This window comes from Dreissena polymorpha, chromosome 15 (genome assembly GCF_020536995.1).
Source record: "Dreissena polymorpha isolate Duluth1 chromosome 15, UMN_Dpol_1.0, whole genome shotgun sequence".
Classification (NCBI taxonomy): domain Eukaryota; kingdom Metazoa; phylum Mollusca; class Bivalvia; order Myida; family Dreissenidae; genus Dreissena; species Dreissena polymorpha.
The window spans coordinates 55193695-55220193 of NC_068369.1; the positions used below are offsets into that span (position 1 = coordinate 55193695).

Consider the following 26499-nt stretch of genomic DNA (forward strand, 5'->3'; position numbering starts at 1 on the left):
AATTATTTAATCGTTTAATTTTGTCAATTTTACAAAACGTGAAAAGGTCCCTGTAATGTCTTCAGACTTGCAAATTGAATGAGTTCAATACACTGTCAGATCTAACATAATTAATAACTTACAGGTTTAGTGGTTGCCTGTTAGCCTGGGGCCAGTATATTTAAGCCCAGTAAACTCAATGTCAAAAGTTGGTTACAGTTGGGCTAAAAAGCAGGGTAACTAGCTTTTTCAAAGCTTGAACAACTCAATCCAATTAAACATAGAATACAAACTGTTGACTGTGGATCAATTAGGCCAAGGAAATGTTTCAATTCCGGCTCACAACAAGACATGATGCATTAAAAGTCTCTCATGTGGGCAAAATTGTTGCTAAATAATTTAAAGAAAATAGATCATGTATTAGATACAAATAACACAACATGTACATGATTCTAGGCTTGTTATTCTTTAGCAAGGCAACCAAAATTCTAAAGATGGTTGCCAGTGCAGCAACCCATTGCAAAAAAAGAGACATATTGTTGTTATTTTGTCAAAGTTATCTCTATAACATAAATATGAGGATAAACAGTGCACACACATCTCGACCTGTGCTTTAAGACAAACTCTTTACAAATTTGAATGGGCTGTGTTCATTTCAAAATTGTAATATAAAAAGCTATAACATAATTGTGAAAACTGAGTTGCGTCTAAGATTATGCAATAGCGAACAGCTTCAGTGCCTCCAGCACTTTGATTATACATAAGTGTATAACTCATTGAACAGTGTAAATCAACACAGTGTACTGATCTATGAACCTTCTCTTGAACACAATAACATAACAACACAATAATAATAATATGTACGGTAATAACTATCATAATTATAGCAATCATATCATAAATAATAATTATAACCATAATTATCATAATAATGGTAATATGAATAATAATAATAATAATGTATGAGCAAAGCCTTCTACAAATAGAACACATCACTGGGTACTGCATAATGACTTATGAAACAAATTAACATTTTGTTTCTGACCAAATCCACTTCCTAATATACTGGTGCATACAAAAATGGTTCAGCATTTTTACACAAAAAAACATGCATTTATGTGTGATACTTCTAATGCTTCAATTATTTCATGTATTAAATACACCAAGATACAAATATCAATTTAGCAAAAAATGACCTTATGGCAATGAGATAAAAATATCAAAATAAATAATAAGTCTTTTTATCATTTTTCACTGTATCTTAACTTAAAAGGACATGTTCATATATTTCCATTCTTTTTTTTTAATGTCATAAAATGATTTTGCAAACAACAAAAACAATGTAATATTTGAATAGTTTTGAATAGTATAAAGATAAACAAGAAGGCCATGATGGCCCTGAATCGCTCGCCTTACTAACCAAATACAATCCCAACACAGATTTCAGCAAGATAAACATTCTGACCAAATTTCATAAAGATTATATGAAAACTGTGACCTCTATTGTGTACACAAGGTTTTTCTATTTTTTGACCTAGTGACCTAGTTTTTGACCCCAGGTGACCCAAATACAATCCCAACCCAGATTTCATCAAGATAAACATTCTGATCAAATTTTATAAAGATTGGATGAAAACTGTTACCTCTATTGTCTACACAAGGTTTTTCTATTATTTGATCTTGTGACCTCGTTTTTGACCCCAGATGACACAAATACAATCCCAACCCAGATTTTATCAAGATAAACATTCTGACCAAATTTCATAAAGATTGGATGAAAACTGTGACCTCTACTGTCTACACAATGTTTTTCTACTATTTGACCTAGTTTTTGACCTTGTGACCTAGTTTTTGACCCCAGATGACCCAAATACAATCCCAACCCAGATTTTATCAAGAGTAAGATTCTGACCAAATTTCATAAAGATTGGATGAAAACTGCGACCTCTATTGTCTACACAAGGTTTTTCTATTATTTGACCTATTATGTGACCTAGTTTTTGACCTAGTGACCTAGTTTTTGACCCCAGATGACCCAAATACAATCCCAACCCAGATTTTATCAAGATAAACATTTTGACTAAATTTCATAAAGATTGGATGAAAACTGTGACCTCTACTGTCTACACAAACAAATTTTTGACGGACACACGCAACTTCGTGACAGGTGAGCTAAAAAGAGTCTGCCCTGTGACTTGAAACCTGGGACATCTAGAAGCATAAGATGACACACCTTATTATTTTCCAGATTTTGATTCTTGACTATCAATAAAAAAAATGTATATTTTCAACCTTTTGTCATAGTCATGTGTTATTTTCCTCCGTCGAATTTACTGCACACAATTTTCTCAATCTGTGAACAAGTCCCTGCAATCAAACAAACACAATAAACCAAGTGTTCCTACCACCTAGCATCAAAACCTCTGAAGCAGTGTATTAAAACCAACAAAAATTCTTTCATTTGTTTGCATAAAAACTAAACGAAATTCAAAAAAATAGGTGTTAAATAAGCACAACTAGAAAATAACAGGCATGAGTACTTTGGGAGTGGCTTTTAAAAAATCTTACAAAAAGGCATAATTATCATATTCCAATAAACTGCTGCGCCATGAGCGCATGATACGCCCGTCGTTCGCCAATGAAGTAGTAAGGTAATAAATAACCCTTTGAATCATTTTTTTACTTCAGTTTATTTAATGAAATCACGAAATTTTGACGAACAAAGTCGCATAACTCTGGAACGACAATTCAGAATTCCGTCAAAAATGAAAGGGGATCAGGGTTTATGAATATTAAGATTGTGTTAAAATTTGAAAAAAATCCATCGAAGGATATTTGAGCTACGGTAGGACATTCAATGAAATCACGAAATTTTGACGAACAAAGTCCCATAACTCTGGAACGACAATTCAGAATTCCGTCAAAAACGAAAGGGGATCAGGGTTTATCAATATTAAGATTGTGTTGAAATTTGAAAAAAATCCATCGAAGGATATTTGAGCTACAGTAGGACATTCAATGAAATCACGAAATTTTGACGAACAAAGTCCCATAACTCTGGAACGACAATTCAGAATTCCGTCAAAAACGAAAGGGGATCAGGGTTTATCAATATTAAGATTGTGTTAAAATTTGAAGAAAATCTGTCAAAGGATATTTGACGTAGCGTACGACATTAACAGACGGACGGACGGACGGACGGACGGACAGACGGACGGACAGACGGACGGACAGACGGACAGACGGACGGACAGACGGACGCGGGGTATACCATAATACGTCCCGTCATAGACGGGCGTATAAAAATGATGTTTGCTTTTCTATTTTACCAGCTGGCAACTTAAAATAATGCCACAACAAATCAACAACCATGCTGGTGTAGGTAGAGTTAATTAGTGTGTTTCACTAGCAGATAGATATATAGCATATCTGCATTTAAAAATGACGTAAAAAAAACTAGTTTAAAACTAACAACAAAACTATAATTAAGACTTTTGGCATATGTTTGCGACTCTATAAATTTTCTTACTGACATTTTGCATACATAGCATTGGGGTAAGAAAATCACAAAATAATATATAGTATACAATCTAAATGAAAAACCTGTATAAATGATCTAAGAGTACCAGTAAATCTATGATTTTATTTTGCAACAACAACAACATTATGCACACTAAACAGGCAACAAAAAGAGTTGATTTAGGAGTTTTTACTGATGTTATTCATAAAGTTTTGTTGGTGACAAAGTTTATGTATATCACAATTACAAAGCAGTTGTGTATACTACTAACTCAAAACTTTGTGCATGAATTTATTCACCAACAAAAATTATAATTCATAGACCTAAGAGAGGGAGGAGAGATAAAAGTTGATGATGGACACCCAATGCTGCACGACATACGAGTGCAGTAAATAGTGCCAAAAAGGTTGCAGTACAAAGTCCTTTTTTTAAGATCATCAACACATTAATGTCATTCAACCGTAAAAGTTATCTGAAATCACCCAGTATTTAAAAAGGAGTGTAAAACACAAGTTTCAGGATGTACATGTGTGCTCTGATGGACTGACAATTGCAATGCAGAATGCCTCGCACTCTATTGGGTCATACAAATTGGTTCCCATGTTAGAATTAACAACAATATGGTAAGATGACCATGTTTCTAGACCTGGTATCCTGTAGCCTCAGTTAATTGATTCACATAATTATATACATACACATATGTACAGATTTTATATATAAAAAAGAACGACGAGGTATTTAAATACCCAGGTAAAACAAGTATATAATGATATTGTTGTTTGTTTCTTTTTTGCTGTCTGTAACAGTATTCTCAGTGCACATAGATTGGCACAGTGTGTAATGTATACTTCTTGTATATGACAAACGTTTGCAACCATTACAAGCCAAATTATGATAGATACTAACTAGACTACATTTGTATTTTGAACATCCAAAACCATAAATATTTAAAATAGTGAATACACAATCTGATAATGTGTGCTTATGATTTTTTTTTGTTTTTTTTGTAGTCATAGCGTTTCAACTACCATTAATTACAGCAATAATTAATATTTTAAATGCTTTTAAACTTATAAAAAAATATGACCAAGGACATTACCTTTAAAATGTAAAATCAAGCATCTGTACATTAACATTATGTTTAATGCAAATCACGATGGTTATTGCATATCAAAATTAAATTAACTTTGTTTGGAAATTTGTCATTGGCACGCTATGGCTGGGACAGAAGGAAAGAACACATCAGCGGGCACAGCCACCTTGCTGTTGGAAAGTCAACAATCCAAAAATGTGTTAGATGTGATGTTGTTTTAAAGAAAAACAAGTGGGCCATGGGCCCTAAGGTGCTCACCTGAGTCTCGCATAAAAGTACTTCATGAAACATAAATATTATTATAAAGTTCACAGGAAAAAATTTGCTCGCCCCTGAAAACCATGCTCTTCAGAGCACCAGAATCATTTTCAAACTAAATCAAGATATTATAGGAACATATGTTCTTAGCATGTTTCATTAAGATTGAACTAAAATGTCCCTTATAGAGAGTTCATCGATACTGTGTGACATAACAATTTGCAGTCCACTCTTATCAGTCTGAAGGTCTTTGATGTGAGCTCCCAGCTGGGGCCCTTTTCTAGGGACTAGGGGCATTTAAGCTGCAAGCCTGTTACACAATCATCACATTACCATTTCAAAAGGCATCAATGAATACTACTGTACCAGAACAATTCAGGCAAAGTCAATTGATAATTAATTAGTGGCTGATAAGCATGTGGCTGAATGGGTTAAATTGGAGAGATAAAAGTGCATTCCTGACAAGCCATGCATTCATGATTGAAGGTCAAAAACAATTTAAATTATGTACAGTTGTTTCTCCCCTAAGTAATTTTCTGTGAAATCAATATTACTACTTAAAATTTTGAGAATATTTAATAAAGGGTTTTCAGATGGCATAAATATGTTTGTTGCACTTCATCCCCAACCAATTTAATATCATAATAATCCTCTTCAGAAAGGAACAAAAATAAATAAAGATATTTTTTGGCAATTAAATTGTATATCTTATCGACAGAATTAATATGCAGATGACTGAATGGAGATCACGAATACCATACAAGACCTGGAGGGCATCTCGCTGTACACTGTGACTGGTACGGCAAATAAGGCAGGGGTGGTATTTTGCAAGTAAAGGTGCGCTCTAAGTTCGGTCTCCTTGGAGTCCTTCCACAACCACCTGGCAAAGTTCATCCTGGGCACCACAGCCTTGGACACCTGCTTCCAGACGTACCTTCTGGGCAGACTCATGCGGTGGAATGAAGACCGGGAGCTTGGGACCACTGGCGCCAGCAACTACTCTGGCCAGATGCAGTCAGTGAGCTCAGTCAGCAGTTGCTTGACCGTAAGTTGATTCTTAACCTCAGGCCACCCAGAAAGTTAACAGGTGAGTACCAGTACGTGTGAAATACATGTACTCTGTCAGCAAACATGCAGGCCATTAGTATTTTCAGTGTCCAACATGCATTTTACCAATTTCAGGTGAGAAGATAGGACTGGACAATGTGCTCGGCAAGGACAATGCTGTGGGAGGGGCCCTCGAGCCCAATCCTCACGGATATGTTGACCTGGATGACGAAGGGATAGATAAAGGGGTAGAGGAGATGGAGGACCCCACTCAGCCACCGGTAGATCCCAGTCTGCTCAGGACTTGCTCTGAGGACATTCGCCTGCGCCGTCCACTCCGGTCAGACCGCCTCCCCCCAGTGCCACCCAGAGTGCCCCGGCTTGTCCGCCACCTGCTGCAGCCTCTTGTTTGTGCAGCTCTCCTAGGCCATCAACCAGCACAGAGGGAAACCCATCTTCATTGGTAATTATTATTTTGATATATATATATATATATAACCATATTATATTGTTGCGTTTATACATTTGGTCTATGTAAAGTGTGTTAGTATTTTTTTCGTTGACAGCGTGCCAGGCTACACTCAGGTGGAGTACCTAGCAGACTACCTGTACTCCCTGAGATCCCAGACTCTGTCTCTCACAACTGACCAGACGTCTCACATTGTTTTCGACTCTGGGACCTGCTCACCGACTACGACAAGCAGCCCACTGTGCCTAGTCCTCGCCATAGTTCCAGGCTGATGAAGGTGATGACATCGCCCTACAAAGCCAGGAACAAGCTGAGTGTCGTTCCGACGACAAACACAGTGAACAGGTTTGTAACGAAATAGTTTGCCCAGTAATATAGTGCATTGTACAATAAGTGAACTTTTAAGCATATTTTTACACTCTGACTCTGAAACCAATAATTACTCCTTTTCCGAACTATACAGGGTGAAAATGAAGGGCTAGCCCAGAAACCAGATGCCATCAGTATTATGGCATGCTTGATTGTCAAGCTCTACGGTGTCTCCTTATCCCCCGAAAAGCAAGGCGGACAAAGGCAGGACCGCTGGATCCTGGCGACCCAGGCCTAACGCAACATCCGTCAGCTGGTGCTGGACAGCCTGGTGGTCATGAAGAAGACAGCCTTGCAACTGTTCAACATCAACAATGCCACTCTGAGCAAGTGGAACAATGACATAGTGAAGGTAATTAGTGTGATAATTATAACCATAAACTGCTATCGTATGTATTGCAGTTCTTATTTGGCCATTTTGTCTGCTTTCAGAGTCAGGAGCTGCTCATTCTTGAGCAGGGCATCCGGCTGCAAGTTCCCCCAATGACAGCGACCATGCCATTGCCAACAGCTGTGCAGATTGTCTCCGCGTGACAGCTGCCACCTGTTCCACCTCACCTTGCCCACCAGTTCTCCAATCCAAAGAACCTGGCAGGTGCTGCGACAGTTAAGAGACGTTTATTTCAAATACTTCCCAAGCCTGAAGACCTCTACACGGCGACTCCTCTCAAGCTGGCAAAGGAGTCTCCGGAAGCCCAGACCACTCTCTGGTACCACCAGCAACAGAAGGAAGCTGTGGGAGAATACGTCAAGCGGATCAAGCAGCAGCTGTGCAACAAGACACACACATGCAGCAAGTGTGGTGAGCTACGCCTTCCTCCTGGTCACATGCAGTACTACTGCAACTGGTTCTGAGCGAAAACGGCCACGCAGACTTTTCAGCGGTGGCGCCAGGAGGAGGAGGAAAGAAGGAAGCGCAAACAGATGCGAATAAATAATGATTGATGAAAAGATGCAAACAAAATTGTTGTGAACATTAAGAATTGTTGTGAACATTGACATGCAAAATAAGAGATGTACGGCCTCTAGAGTTTTAACAAGGCAAAATGTTGACGACGGACAACGCACAAAGGACAAAAAGTGATCCCAAAAGCTCACCATGAGCACATTGTGCTCAGGTGAGCTAACAACAAATGTTTATGCTGTAATGTATGCAACAATTCGTTTTGTCTAGATTTCAGTCAATCATCATCAAAATTGTAGGATATTTTGAGGTCAGAATCGTCACAGAGTTAGCCTTTCAATGATGATTTACATATTTGCATTGTTTCCAATTAACAGAGTAAATGTGTATTATTAAGAATCAGCGTGTCAAATGGATGAGTTTGGGACAAAATAAAAAGGATTAGAATTTGATTAAAAGAAGAAATTTGAATTACAAGAATAGAAGATGTAAATTAATTGTTTAAGCACCAAAAAGAAAGAGAGGAACATACGTTAAGTGTTATCATTCCAAACATTCCTGGACAAAAGGATGACAAATATAAAAATAACACAAGCAAATTCGTTGAATTGATATCCCCCGCCAATATGCTTCTGGACACAAAAGTGTTATATTTGACACTCAAAAAAGCATTTTTTCAAGATACAAAGGGCCATAACTCCTTTATTATCCAATGGTGTACAATGCCATTTGGCGTGCATCATCCTCTTATCCATATATATACTCATACCAAGTTTCAATGAAATCCGCCAAAGCACTTCCAAGATATGGCTCTGGACACAAAAAAGCATTTTTCCAAGATACAAAGGGCCATAACTCTGTTATTAACAGATTTTGTACAATGCCATTAAGCGTGCATCATCCTCTTATCCATATATATATACTCATACCAAGTTTCATTGAAATCCGCCAAAGCACTTCCAAGATATGGCTCCAGACACAAAAGTGCCGGCCGGCCGGAAAGACGGACGGATGGACAACGCCAAAACAATATCCCTCCGCCTATTTATTCCATTGAGTGTCCTTTATTTGTTTGGGAAAACCTGTGATAAATAAGAACAGGCTAATATCTCAATATCGGTCATGTTCCCATGGTGTATTTTCCATACACACAGAGTAATTTCCATACACCCCATGTAATCAGTTGAGATATAATAGTTACACAGTTAGTTACTGATGGTGTATGGGATATCATATACAACCTCAGTTCTTTTATAACATACGGTACTCGAGCTTGGCTCTGTAGTTAAATTACTGAGGGTGTATATCCCATACACCATCAGTTACTAAAAGTGTAACTAATAATAAAAGTTACCCAACCATTAGTACAAGAAAAGAACAAAGACCTATCAGGTACCAAACTTCTAAGGGAGAAGAAGGAAGATGAATATGTCAAGTGGAGAAAAGTTTATATAACACAAGACCTTACAAAATATGAAATCCAAAAAAGAAAATGAATTAGGTTATTTCCCATTGTGAAATTATCTACAGATCCCTAAGACCTAGTGATTCAGGAGGTGATGGCAAAATGGAATGAGGAGCTAGTGCTGCTCCTTGGGTCTTTCTGCATGTTTAGTGAAGATGATATAGGTCATTTACATAGAGTTGCTGTAACTAGAGTCAAGGTGACTGTTCCTGTATTGAACCTTTCAAATCACAATCTTAATGATTTTGACATTTCAGTACATGGACATTACATTTTATGTTTCACCAAATCTTAATTAAACCTTGTGTAATAATGAAAGTTTTACCATATGTTTAAATAAAACATGTTTAAATTAGTGGCTATATTATTGCATTTAGCATTGCAAACAATTTTTAATGTCATAATGATAAAAATAATCTCTATAAAATAAATTTTCTATGGTTTGGTTAAAGTAAAAAAAGGTCCTGTAAAGGTCAAGAAAATAATTAAAGTTTTTGGCCTCATGTCCTGTAAGATTTTTTTGCCTTTCACAAGGTTATTGTTTTGAGTATGTTAACCACAATAGCAATGCATACCACGCGAATATTTCAGGGTAAATTAACACTATGTTGTAACATAATCATACATAATCGCTCAGCAAAAATATTCACCAGAACTGTCAGGTGACTTTTTGTCCTGTGACACAACCTTTTTTGATGAACCCGGTCTTGGAGGAGGCAGAGGGGGGACATCTTTTGCTTTCATGTACAATTCATCATTAGGTAGTTTACCTTCGGGTTTAGTACTTTTGACAACTGCTTTAGAGACTCTCATTTCACTGGTCTTTTGTTCAGGTTGTGTCCGTCTCATGACTTCACTCATCTTTTCATACGCGTTTGCCTTGCGTTGACTTTGTGGCGAGGATGGATTGAACTCAAAGTATTCTGGTATGCTACTCTGTGAAACGTATGGAGAGCTGCTGTAGTCATTTCCCGATGAACTTGGTGGCCCTACAGGTCTGAATAGATTTGATGAAGGCACATGTGATATGGAAGAAGGCTGGGAACTGGTGAGCGACGATGATGAAGATGACGATGAAAATGCCGATGTTGATGACGACCAATCAGAATAGCTCCCTGATGTATCTAAGCTCACAGACCTCAAGAGCGACTGATTACTCTCTTCTGACCTTGACCCTTGCACCTCTAATGGAGCCTTTACAGAGTTCACGAGACGTTTCCAGAACCATTCCAGGACCTCTTTCTTGGTGTAATTACAGCAGGTGATATGGCGCAGCAGTTCTGGGATCACACAGTTCTCAATTAACACGGGGATGAGCCTTTTACCACGGGATCCTGTGAATTAAAGAAATGTTATAAAAAAATTATTACAAAATTATATGTTCATATATTATGAATAATATGATACATATACACACGTTTAATATACTCATTCTCAGACTTCTTAAAAGAACAGTACTGATTCTGTATTCTTGCATGATGGTTAAAACACTGCAATTAGACACCTTTTTCAATTTAAATATTTACAAGTGTTGCACCTTATACGCCCGTTTAATGGCGTGGGTAATAGTGATCTGTGAATGATGTTTTAATTTGCTGTAAAATAGCACAGAAAATACTAAAAAAAAGAAGAAACTTGGCAATGCCATGAAACTAGGTCTGTAATGCTTAACATTTAAATCTTATATAATTAAATAAATTTGAATGCAGGTGCAGTTTTGAATAGATGAAAGCTTGTCAGATTATTTTTTTTTAGAGGTCACAGTGACCTTGACCTTTGACCTAGTGACCCAAAAATGGGTGTAGCATGTAGAACAAATCAAGGTGCAGCTACATATTAAGTTTCAAAGTTGTAGGTTGAAGCACTTTGATTTTAGAGCCAATGTTCAAAACCTTAACAAAATGTTAAGCACGACACGGACATCGGACGACACGACAAGCTGGTTATGACAATACCTCGGGTTTTCTCCAAAAACAGTCAAGCTAAAAATAAAGGCAAAATACATGTACCTTCATCCAAACTAAAGTTTGTGAGCAGACAGTTTTTTCCTATTTAAAGTAAAATAGATCTGATCGAGATCTGCCTGGCCTAAAATGCAAATCTGAAGCTAGGTCTGTTGTTAGCAACAAAGGCAAATAATTTCAGCAAAGTTACAGAGAAAAAATCGTTGTTATGTTTATAGTTAAAGTGACCTTCACCCAAACTTCTAAAGCAATCAAACGCTTGATATCCATGTATGCTACCTGCATACACAATTCTAGCATATGTTACCTCCATCTTAATTAAAGCTATTTAGCAGAAACTGTTTTTCAAATTCTAGCAATAGTGACCTATGCCTTTACCCAACTAGATCATATGCGATAACAAGCTAGGTCCAGCAGTAAAACGCTTACGAACATCGATGCCATACCTCAATCCAAACAAGTTGTTAAGCTAAAATACTTTGTCTATTTTAGTTACTATTTTAGTAACAGTGACCTTAAACTTTAACCTTACTGTATGTTAATGCAATCTTAAGCTTGGAATGCATCAAATCTACCTTTATACTCAAATTTAATGTAAATCCACATTCCAAACTTAAGTTGACCTACAAGTTGACTCACCAGCCCAAAATGCAATCCTAAGTTAGGTTACCATATAAGTTACCTGCATACAAAATTTGAATGCCATCCTAACTGAAGTTAACAAACTGGAACCATTATTCTTCTATTAACATTGACATTAACCTGACAAGCCAAATATTCAAACACAAGCTAACTATATCTAAGTTTAATCAAGATAGGTTAATTCAAACTAAACAATATCTAAATAACTTTTTAAAACTTTAAAGTAGACAACATTTATCTGGCAAATTTGCAATAGTTCAATAATCATTACTCAGAAGTGCATGAATCAAGCTTGCTGTTTTTAACTTGGTATTGAACTATTTCCTATTAAAATATGATTTTGATGCTAATATAATTAAAACTGTTTGATGTAAAGAGTGGAACAGATTCATTTTCCAATTTTTTATAATTCAAGCGACATAATTCTGAAGTGCTTCATGAAATCTAGCTGGTTATCAAAATTTGCAAAGATATTATGCCCTCAAAAAATATCACCAAGTTTCATGATCCAATTTTTACTTTTTGAAATAATAAGCAGACATTAATTTCCTAGAGGCTGCTGTTTTCCTGGACGCTGCTCTCCCGCCACCCACCAAAGGTCATCCCACAATCTTGCTATTTTAACAGGTTTTCAACAATCACAGGTAAGGTCAAAAGAATGACACAGATATGGCATGTCATAAATTAATATGGAAACAATCGTAACAACTAAGTCAAATTTTCGTTTAAATCATCACATGCGGTAAAGTTAAAACATAAACAGTGGTAAAGTACCATAAATCTATTAAGTTGTAACTTGGAAGGGAAATAAATGGAGTGGTATACTATGATTTGTTTAACTTTACAAATAATAACAAAATGGCGTACCAGGTGCTAATCCTTGAGCAAATTTCGTTTGAAAATCGCAGGCTGGACTTTTCAGGTACTGTGGCGACAACACAATGACCATTCTTCGGCACCTGTAACAAGGATTGACGGAATTGACAACACAATGACCATTCTTCGGCACCTGTTACAAGGATTGACAACACAATAACCATTCTTCGGCACCTGTAACAAGGATTGACGGAATTGACAACACAATGACCATTCTTCGGCACCTGTTACAAGGATTGACAACACAATAACCATTCTTCGGCACCTGTAACAAGGATTGACGGAATTGACAACACAATGACCATTCTTCGGCACCTGTTACAAGCATTGACAACACAATAACCATTCTTCGGCACCTGTAACAAGGATTGACGGAATTGACAACACAATGACCATTCTTCGGCACCTGTAACAAGGATTGACGGAATTTTATTAGACATGAGCCTCTCTCTGTGAAGAGAGGGTTTCATGCATGTGCGTTAAGTGTTGTCCCAGATTAGCCTGTGCAGTCCGCACAGGCTAATCAGGGACAACATTTTCTGCTTTAATGATATTTTTGGTTCAAAGAAAGGCTCTCCTTTGCAAAAATCTAGTTTAGGCGGAAAACGTCGTCCCTGGTTAGCCTGTGTGGACTGCACAGGCGAATCTGGGACTACACTTTACGCACGTGCATTAAACCCCCTTTTCACAGAATGAGGCTCAAATATATTACAATCTGGAATGCATGTTGACCCACTGACTCAGTGACTTCTGATGTGTGAAGACTTTCGTGTGTATTGTCATTGCGATAAAATCACTTATGAATTGTCATGATAATGCAGTCAATAAGGATCAAGTACCATTTAATAATTGTTCACTCCTGGTGTACTTACATTTCACGACATTTCCACGACTATATACAGAAATCATTACGAGTAAGAGAACTCTTTGATATAAGATTACTGTCCTGGTATAACATAATAAATGGAAAACAAGTAAATATCTGCAAATATATGTACAAAGGCACTCACAGGCTCACATTTTTACAAAGCTAAAGACAGTTGCAATAAAAAACTCCAAGAAATTTTTACTTCATGGCAAAGCAAGGAAAAGTATTTGGTGACCTTAATGTTTTGTGAATTAGAAGTTGGAATATTGAGGTCTCTGATTTTGTAAGTTTTGAAACTATTACAGGACATAAACATTACAACATGCACATCATTTATTAATACTGACTAGGAGAAAAGGGTCTTACATTTGTTATCAGGTTTTAAAGCAAACTGATTTCATCTACCATTAAATATATGCAAAATACATTAATTTTACAAGATTTTTCCATTTTTGTTGTTGATTAGTCCCGATGTATAAGCATAGTATGTTTACCAATGAATTTTATATACAGTTTCAGCACATAGCTTTTAAAGCCTCACATTAGACCACACCCACCTGTGCTCGATGAGTTGTGCACAGACGGTGTTGTGAGAGCCGCCAGCGAGGTCGTCTCTCCATGGCACGAACAGCTTCAGACCATGCTTGCCTTCCAGCTCTGTGATCAGTTTGTGCACAAAGTCAAGGTCTGCCTTCCCGTCAGGGTTGTAGCAGACAAACGCGTCATACATGACTGGGTGACCCTCGTCCACTGAAACCAGGACAATTTGTTATCAGATCAATAATAAGTGCTTATGAGGACCTCTATCTACCATTTTCGATAATCCATAAATGCCGTTGAAAATACCTAAATTTTACCTTTGATCATGAATTGTGACCTTGACCTTTGAACTGGTTTTTGTGCTCAAAACTCTATTTCATCATACTGATGTTCCATCATACAGGTTACATATGCAAAGTAATATGAAAAGCCATCCATGCTGAACAAAGTTAAGCTCTGAAGAGCTTGTTACAAATTTCCTTAATACCTGTATGACCTTTGAAATTAAAGTGTGACATTCACATAGGAAGTAGGGACCTGGTTGTTGCACACAAAACTCCATCTCATCATGCTTATGGAAGTTATTTAAAAATCCATCTATGCTGAAGAAAGGTATGCATCTGATTAAAATTTTCACACAGACATATAATAATTGATATAATCATAACAAGCTATATTACCTAAACTTACCATCATGAACAGTAGAGTTGTCTCTTTCAGATATAAGGTCGTCATCTGTGGCGGAAACTGCAACAAACATATGATGTTTTAACATACTTCTTCAAATAACTACAAACAATTTAAGGACATACGAACGGGAAACAGTAAGTTTAAAATCATTCTAATTGTTATAATCATTTCCTTCAACATGGTATCGTTTTGAGGGCTTAAGAGAACTTATTCATAAGTCCTATATTGTGAAATCCTATATTGTGGAAGTTAATTTAAATATGTTTTCGAGCTTGTAAAGAATATACAATTATTGTGGAATTAAATTAATTTCAAGTTTAATTATTCATACAGTTCTAAGTGTTTGTAACACGAGAACAAGAGCTATCCAAATAGAGACTCCTCGCTTTTTCATCATTGTCCCTACAAAAGGAGTCATAAGTTTACTTGAATTTAAAGGCTAGTAACATCTATAGGTACTTAACAGGCCAGATCCTGCGAACCCATCAGAGCCCCCAGCCACAAGCGATCTGCAAATCAAGTGCTGCACTCCCAGGAAGCAAGAGAGCAGCAACACGGGCCACCGTCAAGCAATTCAAGAACGGTAAATCTGCAGCACCTGACAGCACACCCGCAGAAGCACTTAAGGCTGATGTCCAGACCAGTATGGAGCTACTACACCCGCTCTTCATCAAGATATGGGAACAAGGATAAATTCCAACAGAGTGGTGGAAAGAGGTATACCTCATCAAGCTCCCCAAGAAAGAAGACCTCTATTCCTGCTCCAACTACCGAGGAATTACACTGCTGTCCATCCCAGGAAAGGTGTTTAATCGCATCCTGTGATTTGAATGAAAGACACAGTAGACCGGCATCTCTGTGACCTTAAGAAAGTATAGATCGTGCAGGGACCAGATCGTTACCCTTGGGGATCATTTTGGAACAATCCCTGGAGTGAAATTTGCCCTGTATGTCAACTTCATCAACTTTGAAAAGGCATTTGACAGTGTTGACCGGAAGTCCTTCTGGAGACATCTGAGACACCAGGAGTTCCAGGGAAGATCACCAACATCATCAGGAAGTCTTATGAAGGGGTGACCTGCAGAATCGTTCATGGCAGACAGCTCATGGACACCTTCCAAGTGAGAAGTGGAGTGAGGCAAGCTTGCTTACTCTCACCTTTCCTGTTCCTGCTGGCCATGGACTGGGTAATGAAGACCTCAACGGATCAGAAGCTGAATAGAAGTCAGAGTGGACACTCTGGAAACACTTGGAAGACCTCGACTTTGCTGATGACCTGGCTCTTCTCTCCCCCACCCAACAACAGATGCAGGAAAAGACAAACATGGTAGAGGACAACTCAGCTAGACTAGGCCTCACCATCAACAAAGGGAAGAGCAAGGTGTTTAAGACAAATGCATCCAACAACACACCTTTCACAGTCCAAGGCGATGCGCTGGAGGAGGTGGACAGCTTGACCTATCTCGGCAGTATTCTGGACAACCAGGGAGGAACGGATGCAGATGTCAGACCCAGCATGGCTAAATTACAAGCAGCCTTCCATCAGCCAAAGAAAGTCTGGGGATCCAGCGCAATTGGCATCACCACCAAGATTAGGCTTGCAATACCATCGTGAGGCCAATACTCCTCTATGGAGCAGAGACCTAGTCAGCACCATAAAGAAAATACAGGTCTCCATCAACACCTGCCTCAGGAAGATCCTCAAGATCCGCTGGCCAGACAAGATCTTCAATGAAGAATTATGTTGACGAAAATTTTTGAAATTTAAAAATGGGGCATTCTGCAGAATTGCTGGTCAACATTATTTAAGTTGGTCAGTAAAAGTATAAAAAGTTATTATTGTCCAATTAGTGTTAAAACTTACCAACACTTGACTGAATGGGTTTTGATGGCAACCGTGATTTGATCTCCAAACATTTTTCACAATCTCTTCCTGAAACACAACAATGGCATACACCTTTAATGAACTTAATGAAACGTCGCCTTATTTAGTCCATTTCCATCACCTACATCAGTCTGCGAGTAAACCTGTAAATAATTAATAATGATCATTTGTTAAAAATCAAAACAAGATAGCAGTTCTAATATGCAACTTAAAATACCAAATGCCTAAATCTGTGTTGTAGAGGTAAGGCATTAGCTTTTACAACGAAGCAAACATATTTAAACAACAGTTTTAGCTATTTTAGACTATTCCAAATATTAAAGTTTTGTTTATAAAAACCTAAAATGATTATATAATAAGAGATGTGTTCTTCAGACACACAATACCCCCTACTGCGCCGCTTTGTTTTATTTATTAATGTTTATCATTTGGCAGGAACAGACAATTTTTACAAGGGAAGTAATATTTTTTAAAGGGATATAATAAAAAATATTTCTTCCCTTGTAATAATGATCTGTACCTGCAAAATGATAAATATAAATTATCTCCCTTTAAAGCTTGTTACTTCCATTGGATTTGTTTTTTTGACCTTTGACCTTGAATGATGACCTTGACCTTTCACCACTCAAAATGTGCAGCTCCACGAGATACACACGCATGCCAAATATCAAATTGCTACCTTCAATATTGCAAAAGTAATGGCCAATGTTAAAGTTTTCAGACCGACAGACGCCATAAATTTGACATTTGACCTTGAAGGATGACCTTGACCTTTCACCACTTAAAATGTGCAGCTCCATGAGATACACATGCATGCCAAATATCAAGTTGCTATCTTCAATATTGCAAAAGTAATGGACAATTTTACTGTTTTCGGACGGACGAACAGACGCCATATATTTGACCTTTGACCTTCATGGATGACCTTGTCCTTTTACCAATCAAAATGTTCAGCGCCAGATGATACACATGCATGCCAAATATCAAGTTGCTATCTTCAATATTGCAAAAGTTATGGCTAATAAAGTTTTCGGACGGACAGACAGACTGACTGACAGACAGTTCAACTGCTATATACCACCCTACTGGGGGCATAATAAAAAAGTGTGAACAAGTCCATATATATTTCCCTAGTCAAAATTTTATCTGTCTTACACATTGAAGAAAACATGTTTTAAATTTCAAGGTATTGGCGAATAATTACTTCCTGATCTGTGAAGGTACCATATAACAGTGAAACTAACTGTCACAATGTTCTGGGAGAACAGTCACTTTGATCTTCAGAACTGGAACTTTATTGTTCAGAGTATATATAAGCATTATTTATGATCTGGAAACTTTGCTCAGTAACATTCAATAAATTTATTCAATAAAATCATCGTTCAGAGTTGCAATGCGCCATCTTTTGTCCAAAGAACTGTCCAAAATCTGATCACTATTAAAAATGCTAAGGAATACTGTAACTTTGTTATTCTTTCGTTTTCTTCATCCACCATATCAGGTACTGTCGTAATGTTGCCAACTTATAGTGACCCTATTAGTTAGGTCGCAAGTACACCAATCATTGGCACATGGTAATATTTGATGTAACCTTAGTTGGTAACGATATAGAATATTTACACTGTTCAAAATGTCAAAATGAACATGTAAGCAAGAATAGCGTGTTGAAATATTGTCGTGTTTTTGGTTGCATGCGAAGGATCGGTAGGCTGCTATTAAGGTAAATTTCATGTGTTTTTGAAGTTTATTCATCGCTTTCCTTAATTGGTAACACTGACATCAGTTTAGTGACGCGAACGAAATCTGTGCGCAGAACTGCGATTGTGTTTATGAAGGGGTGCATATGGGCCCATGCATATGTACTCCCAGAGCCGCTATAGCAAACAAGAGGGCCAAGATGGCCCTAGTTTGCTCACCTGAGAAGAGTGTTTTCATTGAATTTTTACCAAATGTATTGGGCTGTTTGGAAAACATGCATGCCTGCATATGGGCTGTCAGTTGTAATGGCAGCCATTGTTTGAATATGAATATATTAGTCATTGTGACTTTGACTTTTGACCTTGGTTTCTTGAGTTGTCATCTGGACACAATTTTACAGTGTTGAGTCATTGTTATTAAGACGTTTGACCTAGTGACTTGAACATTATGTTGGTCATCTGCCAGTCATGATCAATGTAACTATGAAGATCATGAATCTAGGCGTAAGCATTGTCAGTAAATATCAAGAAACAATTTTATTGTTTTGAGTCACTGTGATGTTGATCTTTGATGTAGTGATTTGAAATTCAAAAGGGGTGTTTTTATAATCCTGATCAATGGTACCTATGAAGTCTTTATCCTAGGTGAAAGTGTTTTTGAGTTATCAATGGAAAACCAATTTTTGTACTTTGAATCACTGTGACTGTCACCTTTGACCTAGTGACAAGAAGATCAATAGGAGTCATTGGTGAGTCATAATCAATGTAGCCAACAGTTAGCAATTTTCATTCCAAACCTAAATTTGGTACATGTAGCTGTATATTCTAGAACCCTTTGTCAGCAGTAGCATATATCCATTGTTAATGTCTTCTTTAAACACAGCCTGTTGACCAGAGCTCACACACCAACAAATTACAGCAAAATGTTATTCCTGATCCCATACGTTAACTTCATAAACACTCAATGTGTGTATCCTTCAACATGATTCATTTCTTCATGTCTCTAAAAACTAGTGACCTCAAAATCAATAGGGGTCATCTGCGAGTCATGATCAATCTACCCATGAAGTTTCATGATCCTAGGTGTATGCGTTCTTGAGTTATCATCCGGAAATCATTTTACTATTTCGGGTCACCGTGACCTTGACCTTTGACCTAGTGACCTCAAAATCAATAGGGGTCATCTGCAAGTCATGATCAATCTACCCATGAAGTTTCATGATCCTAGGCGTATGCGTTCTTGAGTTATTATTCAAAAACCATTTTACTATTTCTGGTAACCGTGACCTTGACCTTTGACCTAGTGACCTCAAAATCAATAGGGGTCATCTGCGAGTCATGATCAATGTACCTATGAAGTTTCATGATCCTAGGCCCAAGCGTTCTTGAGCTATCGTCTGACAAACACCTGGTGGACGGACCGACAGACCGACCGACAGACCGACATGAGCAAAGCAATATACCCCCTCTTCTTCGAAGGGGGGAATAATCAATGTTAGGCATCAATGGGTTAATATCAAGTTGAGTTGTGTGTGTTTGTTCTTGTGTGCTTGTAGATTTTAGAGCACATATGAACTGTAGTGTCCTAGTCTGATAACAAAATAATAATTGTATAGTGTTTTCATACTTGACATGTTAAGATTTTAAATTACAAAACAAACAAATGAATTACATTCCATCTTGCATCGTTTCAAGGTCAGCCCACTGTTAGTCCGTCTGGAAATTGTCAAATTTAGTGCTTTGTGTTTAATTACCAAAACAAAAAAAATTTAAACCACAAACATCTTAAACAAAGATGCAATGATTATAATGCACACATGTCAGATGGATAACAAAGTTACAAAATGTTCAAAACATCTACATGATAAATTCCATTTTTGATTGATTTAATAAGAACTAGAAATGGCGCGGCAGAGGCCGACGCGTATCCCCACGCCGCATGTTTGACCCAAGGGCGCCCCAGGGTTGATCATGGGGCCATGCATAGTTGAGATTGACTGTATTGTCATAAGAGAAGTTCAGTATCAATTAGAAGTGAATGGGTGTAAAAATAAAGAAGTTATAGTAAAAGGCAATTTTGGGAGGGTGTGGCCTATGTGGGCGGGGTGCCCCAGGGTTGGTAATGGGGCCATGCATAGTTGAGATTGACCGTATTGTCATAAGAGAGGTTCAGTATCAATTTGAAGTGAATCAGTGTATTAATGAAGAAATTATAGTAAAAGGCAATTTTGGGCGGGTGTGGTCTATGTGGGCGTGGCGCCCCAGGGTTGGCAACGGGGCCATGCATAGTTGAGTTTGACCGTTTTGTCATAAGAGAGGTTCAGTATCAATTTGAAGTGAATCAGTGTAGAAATGAAGAAGTTAATGTAAAATAACCTAAATTTTTTTTATAGTAAATGGATTTTTTTGGTGGGTGTGGCCTATGTGGGCGGGCGCCCCAGGGTTGGGATTGGGGCCATGCATAGTTGAGATTGACCCTAATGTCATAACAAAAGTTCAGTATCAATTTGAAGTGAATCCGTGTAGAAATGAAAAAATTATAGTAAATGGAAATTTTTGGTGGGTGTGGCCTATGTGGGTGGGGCGCCCCAGGGTTGGGAATGGGGCCATGCATGGTTGAGATTGACCGTATTGTCATAGGTGAGGTCCAGTATCAATTTGAAGTGAATCGGTGTAGAAATAAAGAAGTAAATGTAAAATAACCTAAAAAAATGAGTGATAATTTCTGACGCGGCCCCACCCCAACCCCTATAACTTTTGACCCAGGGGTCAGATCAAAATTCCAAATAGTGCACCGTCGCACATATGCTCATAGCTACCATGTGTGTAAATTTCAAGGTTCTAGTGCTTTTAGTGTAGGAGGAGATAGTGGCCAGGACGGACGGACAGACGGACAGACGGACGGACAGACGGACGGACGGCGGAGATCACCACAATATCCCCACCTTTTTTTCAAAAAGCGTGGGGATAAAAACTTATCAACTTGACCATTATATTGTTTCATGATCCTAGTCGTAAGCAAAACTTGAGTTATCATCCAAAAACCATTTTACTGTGTCAAGTAACTGTGACCAAGTGACCTAAAAGTCAATACGGGTCATCTGCAAGTCATGATCAATGTACCTATGAAGTTCAATGATCCTAGGCATAGGCCTTCTTGAGTTATCATCTGGAAACCATTTTTCTACGTTGAGTTACCGTGACCTTGACCTTTGACATAGTGACCTGAAAATCAATAGGGGTCATCTGCAAGTCATGATCAATGTACCTATGAAGTTTTATGAGCCTAAGCATAAGCATTCTTGAGTTATCATCCGGAAACCATTTTACTATTTCCGGTCACCTTGAACTTTGACCTAGTGACCTAAAAATCAATAGGGATCATCTGCAAGTCATGATAAATCTACCTATGAACTTTCATGATCTTAGGCATAAGCATTCTTGAGCTTTCATCCGGAAACCATTTTACTGTTTCGGGTCACTGTGACCTTGACCTTTGATCTAGTGACCTGAAAATCAATCGGGGTCATCTGTGAGTCACAATCAATGTACCTATGAAGTTTCATGATCCTAGGATTAAGCGTTCTTAAGTTATCATCCAGAAACCATTTTACTATTTCGGGTCATCGTACCTTGACCTTTGACCTAGTGACCTCAAAATCAATAGGGGTCATCTGCGAGTCATGATCAATGTACCTATGAAGATTCATGATCCTAGGCCTAAGCGTTCTTGACTTATCATTTGGAAACCATCTGGTGGACAGACATACGGACCGACATGAGCAAAACAATATACTCCCTCTTCTTCGAAGGGGGGCATAAAAATGTGACTTCCATAGTGTTCCATCACAAGGTTTGATTGAAACCATTTTTGAACTCAACTCTTGTATCAAAGAAACAAATGTTCTGACCAAATTTCATGAAAATTGGGCCAAAAATGTGACTTCTAGAATGTTTACGTTTTCACAACATACATATAGAGAAAAATGCCCCGCCCACTGGTGGTCATGTTCACCGTTCCGAACCATTGTCGAACTCTTCCAAGATATCAATAAAACCGATGTTTTGACCAACTTTCATGATGATTGGGCAAAAATTGTGACTTCTAGAGTGTTTACAAGGTTTCTCTATAGCCAAATAGGGAAAATTGCCACTATATACATATAAAGAAAAATGCTCCGCCCACTGGCAGCCATGTTTTTTCACTGATCTGGACCATTTTCGAACTCGTCCGAGATATCAATAAAACCAATGTTTTGACCAACTTTCATGATGATTGGACAAAAATTGTGACTTCTAGAGTGTTTACAAGGTTTCTCTATAGCCAAATAGGGAAAACTGCCACTATATACATATAGAGAAAAATGCCCCACCCACTGGCGGCCATGTTTTTTCACTGATCTGGACCATTTTCAAACTCGTCCGAGATATCAATTAAATCAATGTTTTTACCACCTTTCATGATGATTGGGCAAAAATTGTGACTTCCAGAGTGTTTACAAGGTTTCTCTATAGCCAAATAAGGAAAACTGCCAGCCCACTGGCGGCCATGTTTTTTAACAGACCGGAACCACTTTCGAACTCAATCAAGATATCATTAAGACAAACATTTTGACAAAGTTACATGAAGATTAAACATAAAATGTGACTTCTACAGTGTTTACAAGGTTTTTCTTTTTTTTTTACCTAGTGACCTAGTTTTTGACCCGGCACAACCCAGTTTCTAACTCGGACTCGAAAAATCCTAATTTTGCTAGGTACTTTTTCCCAAAATAGACAGAAAAAAACCTGCACAAGTGGTAAGAAATTGAAGGTCATCAAAGTTTATTTTTAGGAATTGAGTTGAATTATATATAATCCCAACCCAGATTCAATCAAGATAAACATTCTGACTAAATTTCATAAAGATCTGATAAACTGTGACCTCTATCGTCTACAGGAAGTTTTACTATGATTGGTCCAGATTACCTACTTTATGACCTCAGATGACCCATATACAATCCCAAGCCAGATTTCATCAATTAAAACATTCTGACAAAATTTGGTCATTTTTAGTCAGAATTAACTTTTAAATATTTAAGTGCTGGATTATACAGAATTTTCAGATATGTATTCAACAAGTGATAACCATGTGTACGCATTAATTGTTGTAAATTGGTTGAGAATCGATGTCAATGGTCTGAGGTAAATAAATGTGGACTAGTTTCACTTTCAACGTTGCTGCGGTTGGAACAAGCAAAATGGATATCCGGAGAAGCGTTGGCAACGCAGGGGAAACTCCGCGTTTTACGAGATAACGATCAATTTAATTTTGTTTGACTTCCTGATTTTCAAATAAAATTACATTTATTACAAGTACATACATGTACATGTAGTATAATATTTACAATTAAAAAAAACAACCAAGATAGATCGATCCCGACGTGGTTGTAGAAGTAGTTGTTGTTGTATAGAAAACTCGTTGATTTACGACACACAAAACGTCGTCTTTTAACTAATACGTACCAATTAATATATACACAGTTTGCAACATTGTTTTTATTTTGATAATTTAATCCAAAGTTTTCATATTAGCAGGTGATTTTCTATACTGAACATGTATACAAATGATCTCGCAAATCTGTGTGAATTGACAGTTTGACGTAATCAAAGAAAAGCCGCTTCCTGTCTACAGGCATAACTTACTCAAGTAAACACGTTCAACGAATGCATAAGGAATGGTTTTAATTGTCGGAACAAAGTCAATTCTCTGCTCGCTAATGTATTGACTTTCTCTTTGTTTGTAGGTTATTCCATTGATTGCTAAAAGGTGGTAACTATTGAGATGATAATTGCATTTAATATTCACAGTTGTATTCTTGTTGCGTCGACATTCTAAACAATGTTTATCAGAAATTATGGACCAAATCGGCAGAGTGACATTCACACATGTTAATCCCTTTTGTCAAAACACCGCAGACAGCAGTCTACACAATAGGTCAGTAGACAAGCTTTGCGTGTTTTCATAACGTCAAACACTTAAAATCCAGTTCCGCCCAGATGTCTTCTTTAATCAGTTTACTATACAATTAGTGTTAAAATAATTACTCTACTAAAATACTGTAACGATAAAGATTCGGCGTGTTCGATTTGAAATTATTAAAGAGGAAATATTAACTTATTCGCGATATAATTTCGTTAATAAATACCAAAGAAACTTTTAACCGAAATCAAGAAAATTCAATGTTCTCTGCGCTACAAAGTTTGTATAAAAAAAATCAATACACGCACGCTTTGCAGGAGTATACATTGTACCTTGACCTTGTACATTGCAGCATAATTTTCGCGCGCTTTTGTCTGGAAATATACATGACTGTATATTGGAAGCATTTGTAAACGTCGTAGTGTGTTTCGGATTACGAATTATTATTCTCATTTGGAAATTTTACGAAACATTTATTCTTGTGTCATATGTGTCATGATTTAAATATTAATTTGTCAAATGTATTATATAAGACTAATTCATATTGTAGACGTACCTGTGAATTAAAAAACATAATTTTTATACGTATTAATTTTCTATACAATTATCTTTTTTATACATGTACTACAGTGTTTAAACAATTAATTATAACAATGTTTTTATTTTTTGGCATGCCCAGTAGCACACTGCTAACGCGGCGTTGCGCGGCGATCACTGATAAGAACGGAAAGTGTCTGCATTTACCGACTAGCCTAAAGTAATACACGCCGCGGGAATTAGCGAACGCGGCGTAACGCCGAGCGTTTTATCAAGTTCACCTCGCTCTTCCAACGCCGCGTGAACACTCGCTAGCAGAAAAAACCCGCGGAGGGAGCGCGTTTTTTGGGGAAAACGCGTGGAGTGTACTGTACTTTTGAAATTTCACTCAATTTCCAGACATAATAGCAAGAAAGTTACTGGGGTTATTGTCATTATAATACTCGCTTTATATATCGCCGCGAAATTTCTTTAATTAGGGGGCACTTCTCCGGGTCATCAATTCTGACAGGGGGGCAGTTCTCCGCCCCTTATTAATCAGTAGGGGGGCAGTTCTCCGCCCTATAAAAAACAGTGAGGAGGCAGTTCTCCGCCCAGTGAAAAATCTTTGGGGGGGGGGGCAGTTCTCCGGGGGGGGGGGGGGGGGGGGGGGGGGGGGGGGCACTTCTCCTAGAGCCAGCAAATTGTTTACAGACGCATGCACACACGGACGCCGGACATCACACGGTCACATAAGCTCACCATGTCACATCGTGACAAGTGAGCTTAAAATATCAAAGGCTCTGGGAGTACGTTTATATGGCATAGCTAGGTTCTTTGAACTTCTTTCCCTGAGACAGATTCAATTTTAACAGGCGTTAGTGTCTCTACATAACCCCGCAACTTTTGAATAAACTAATTAAGCTTAAACTAAACTGCTTACTGATTAAATGCCATGTATCTGTGAGCACATCAAACCGTTCGAGTTTCTTGAGACATTCCCACAACCTCCCAACAGTGGGCTGGAGATCTGACATTGTTGTCCAGTCTTGCAGAAGCTGTTCTGTGGGACTCTTCTGACGTTCGAAGTTACTTATTTCCAGGTATGAAAATCCGACCAGCTCTGCTAAACCTAGAAAATTATTGATCATTTCCGCGTGTTCATTAAACTGGCCTTCTAAATTGAGATACAGAGAAATCTTTCTCCTGACAGTTGGTCCTAGATACTGCAAATGCACACTGTCGTATTGTTTTGGCAAACAAAAATTATCCGGAACTTCATCGCCTGACGCCGCCATGTTTAACATGCTTAATATATCAACGTCTGGCGAATTTTAACCTATGACATTCTGAGTATTTGTTTAATTTTATGATTCATTCATCGCCGTCAATCGTGATGGTATTTCCTGATTAAGTGATTTATACAAACTAGTGTATTTTTACACGTTTGCGCATGCGCCGTAAAAGCATTGAGATGGAAATATTAGTCACATGACACCAAGATGGTGGACGTACATAACAAGGTATCAACTATCAATTTGAAAACGCTACTTATTTTTTTCTGTGTAAGCGATCTGCATGTTGATTTTGTGTTCACATATGTTATTCGCCACATACAAAATGTATACAAATATAATGTTAACATTAATTCATAATTGTAAGCAGAAGCAGAAGTACTGTTATATTGTGTTTTTATTTAAAATAAAGTTGTGTACAATCGATTGGTGTATAGCGGATTTTAGTGAGTAACGGATA

At 37.7% G+C, this 26499-nt stretch overlaps 2 protein-coding genes and 2 long non-coding RNA genes across 5 annotated transcripts in view; 2 read left to right on the top strand and 2 right to left on the bottom strand.

Moving 5' to 3' along the window:
- On the bottom strand, positions 1–2570 carry LOC127860298 (uncharacterized). Its single transcript, XR_008039681.1, has 2 exons — positions 1925–2570; positions 1–1767 (listed from the first exon to the last, which is right to left on the bottom strand). It is a non-coding gene; the product is annotated as an uncharacterized LOC127860298 (long non-coding RNA).
- A 4028-nt stretch (positions 2571–6598) lies between these two features.
- On the top strand, positions 6599–7225 carry LOC127860302 (uncharacterized). The gene is made up of 3 exons (XR_008039686.1): positions 6599–6711; positions 6830–7087; positions 7168–7225. It is a non-coding gene; the product is annotated as an uncharacterized LOC127860302 (long non-coding RNA).
- A 2073-nt stretch (positions 7226–9298) lies between these two features.
- On the bottom strand, positions 9299–26177 carry LOC127860295 (myeloid differentiation primary response protein MyD88-like). The gene is made up of 6 exons (XM_052398300.1): positions 25688–26177; positions 16549–16617; positions 14685–14741; positions 14012–14204; positions 12578–12669; positions 9299–10438 (listed from the first exon to the last, which is right to left on the bottom strand). Exons 1-6 carry the CDS (start codon positions 26049–26051, stop codon positions 9738–9740), a joined length of 1476 nt encoding a protein of 491 aa, XP_052254260.1. The 5' UTR covers positions 26052–26177; the 3' UTR covers positions 9299–9737.
- The window catches only part of LOC127860292 (solute carrier family 49 member 4 homolog), a 44527-nt gene continuing 44189 nt past the window's right edge, over positions 26162–26499 (top strand). Inside the window, exon 1 of one of the 2 annotated variants that reach the window (XM_052398292.1) lies at positions 26162–26267. The gene's annotated coding sequence lies outside the window, so the exon portion shown is untranslated. Of the gene's footprint in view, positions 26310–26499 lie in introns of both variants that reach the window. The other variant, XM_052398293.1, reaches the window with a different exon arrangement.

What these genes read in the sequence shown, in the direction of transcription:
- LOC127860295 (XM_052398300.1), bottom strand. Translation starts at nt 26,051, where the DNA reads ATGTTAAACATGGCGGCGTCAGGCGATGAAGTTCCGGATAATTTTTGT. An exon ending in ACCCATTCAGTCAAGTGTTG is followed by an intron (nt 14,742 to 16,548) that starts GTAAGTTTTAAC and finishes TGTTTGTTGCAG; the next exon opens with TTTCCGCCACAGATGACGAC. An exon ending in GCACAACTCATCGAGCACAG is followed by an intron (nt 12,670 to 14,011) that starts GTGGGTGTGGTC and finishes TCCTTGTTACAG; the next exon opens with GTGCCGAAGAATGGTCATTG.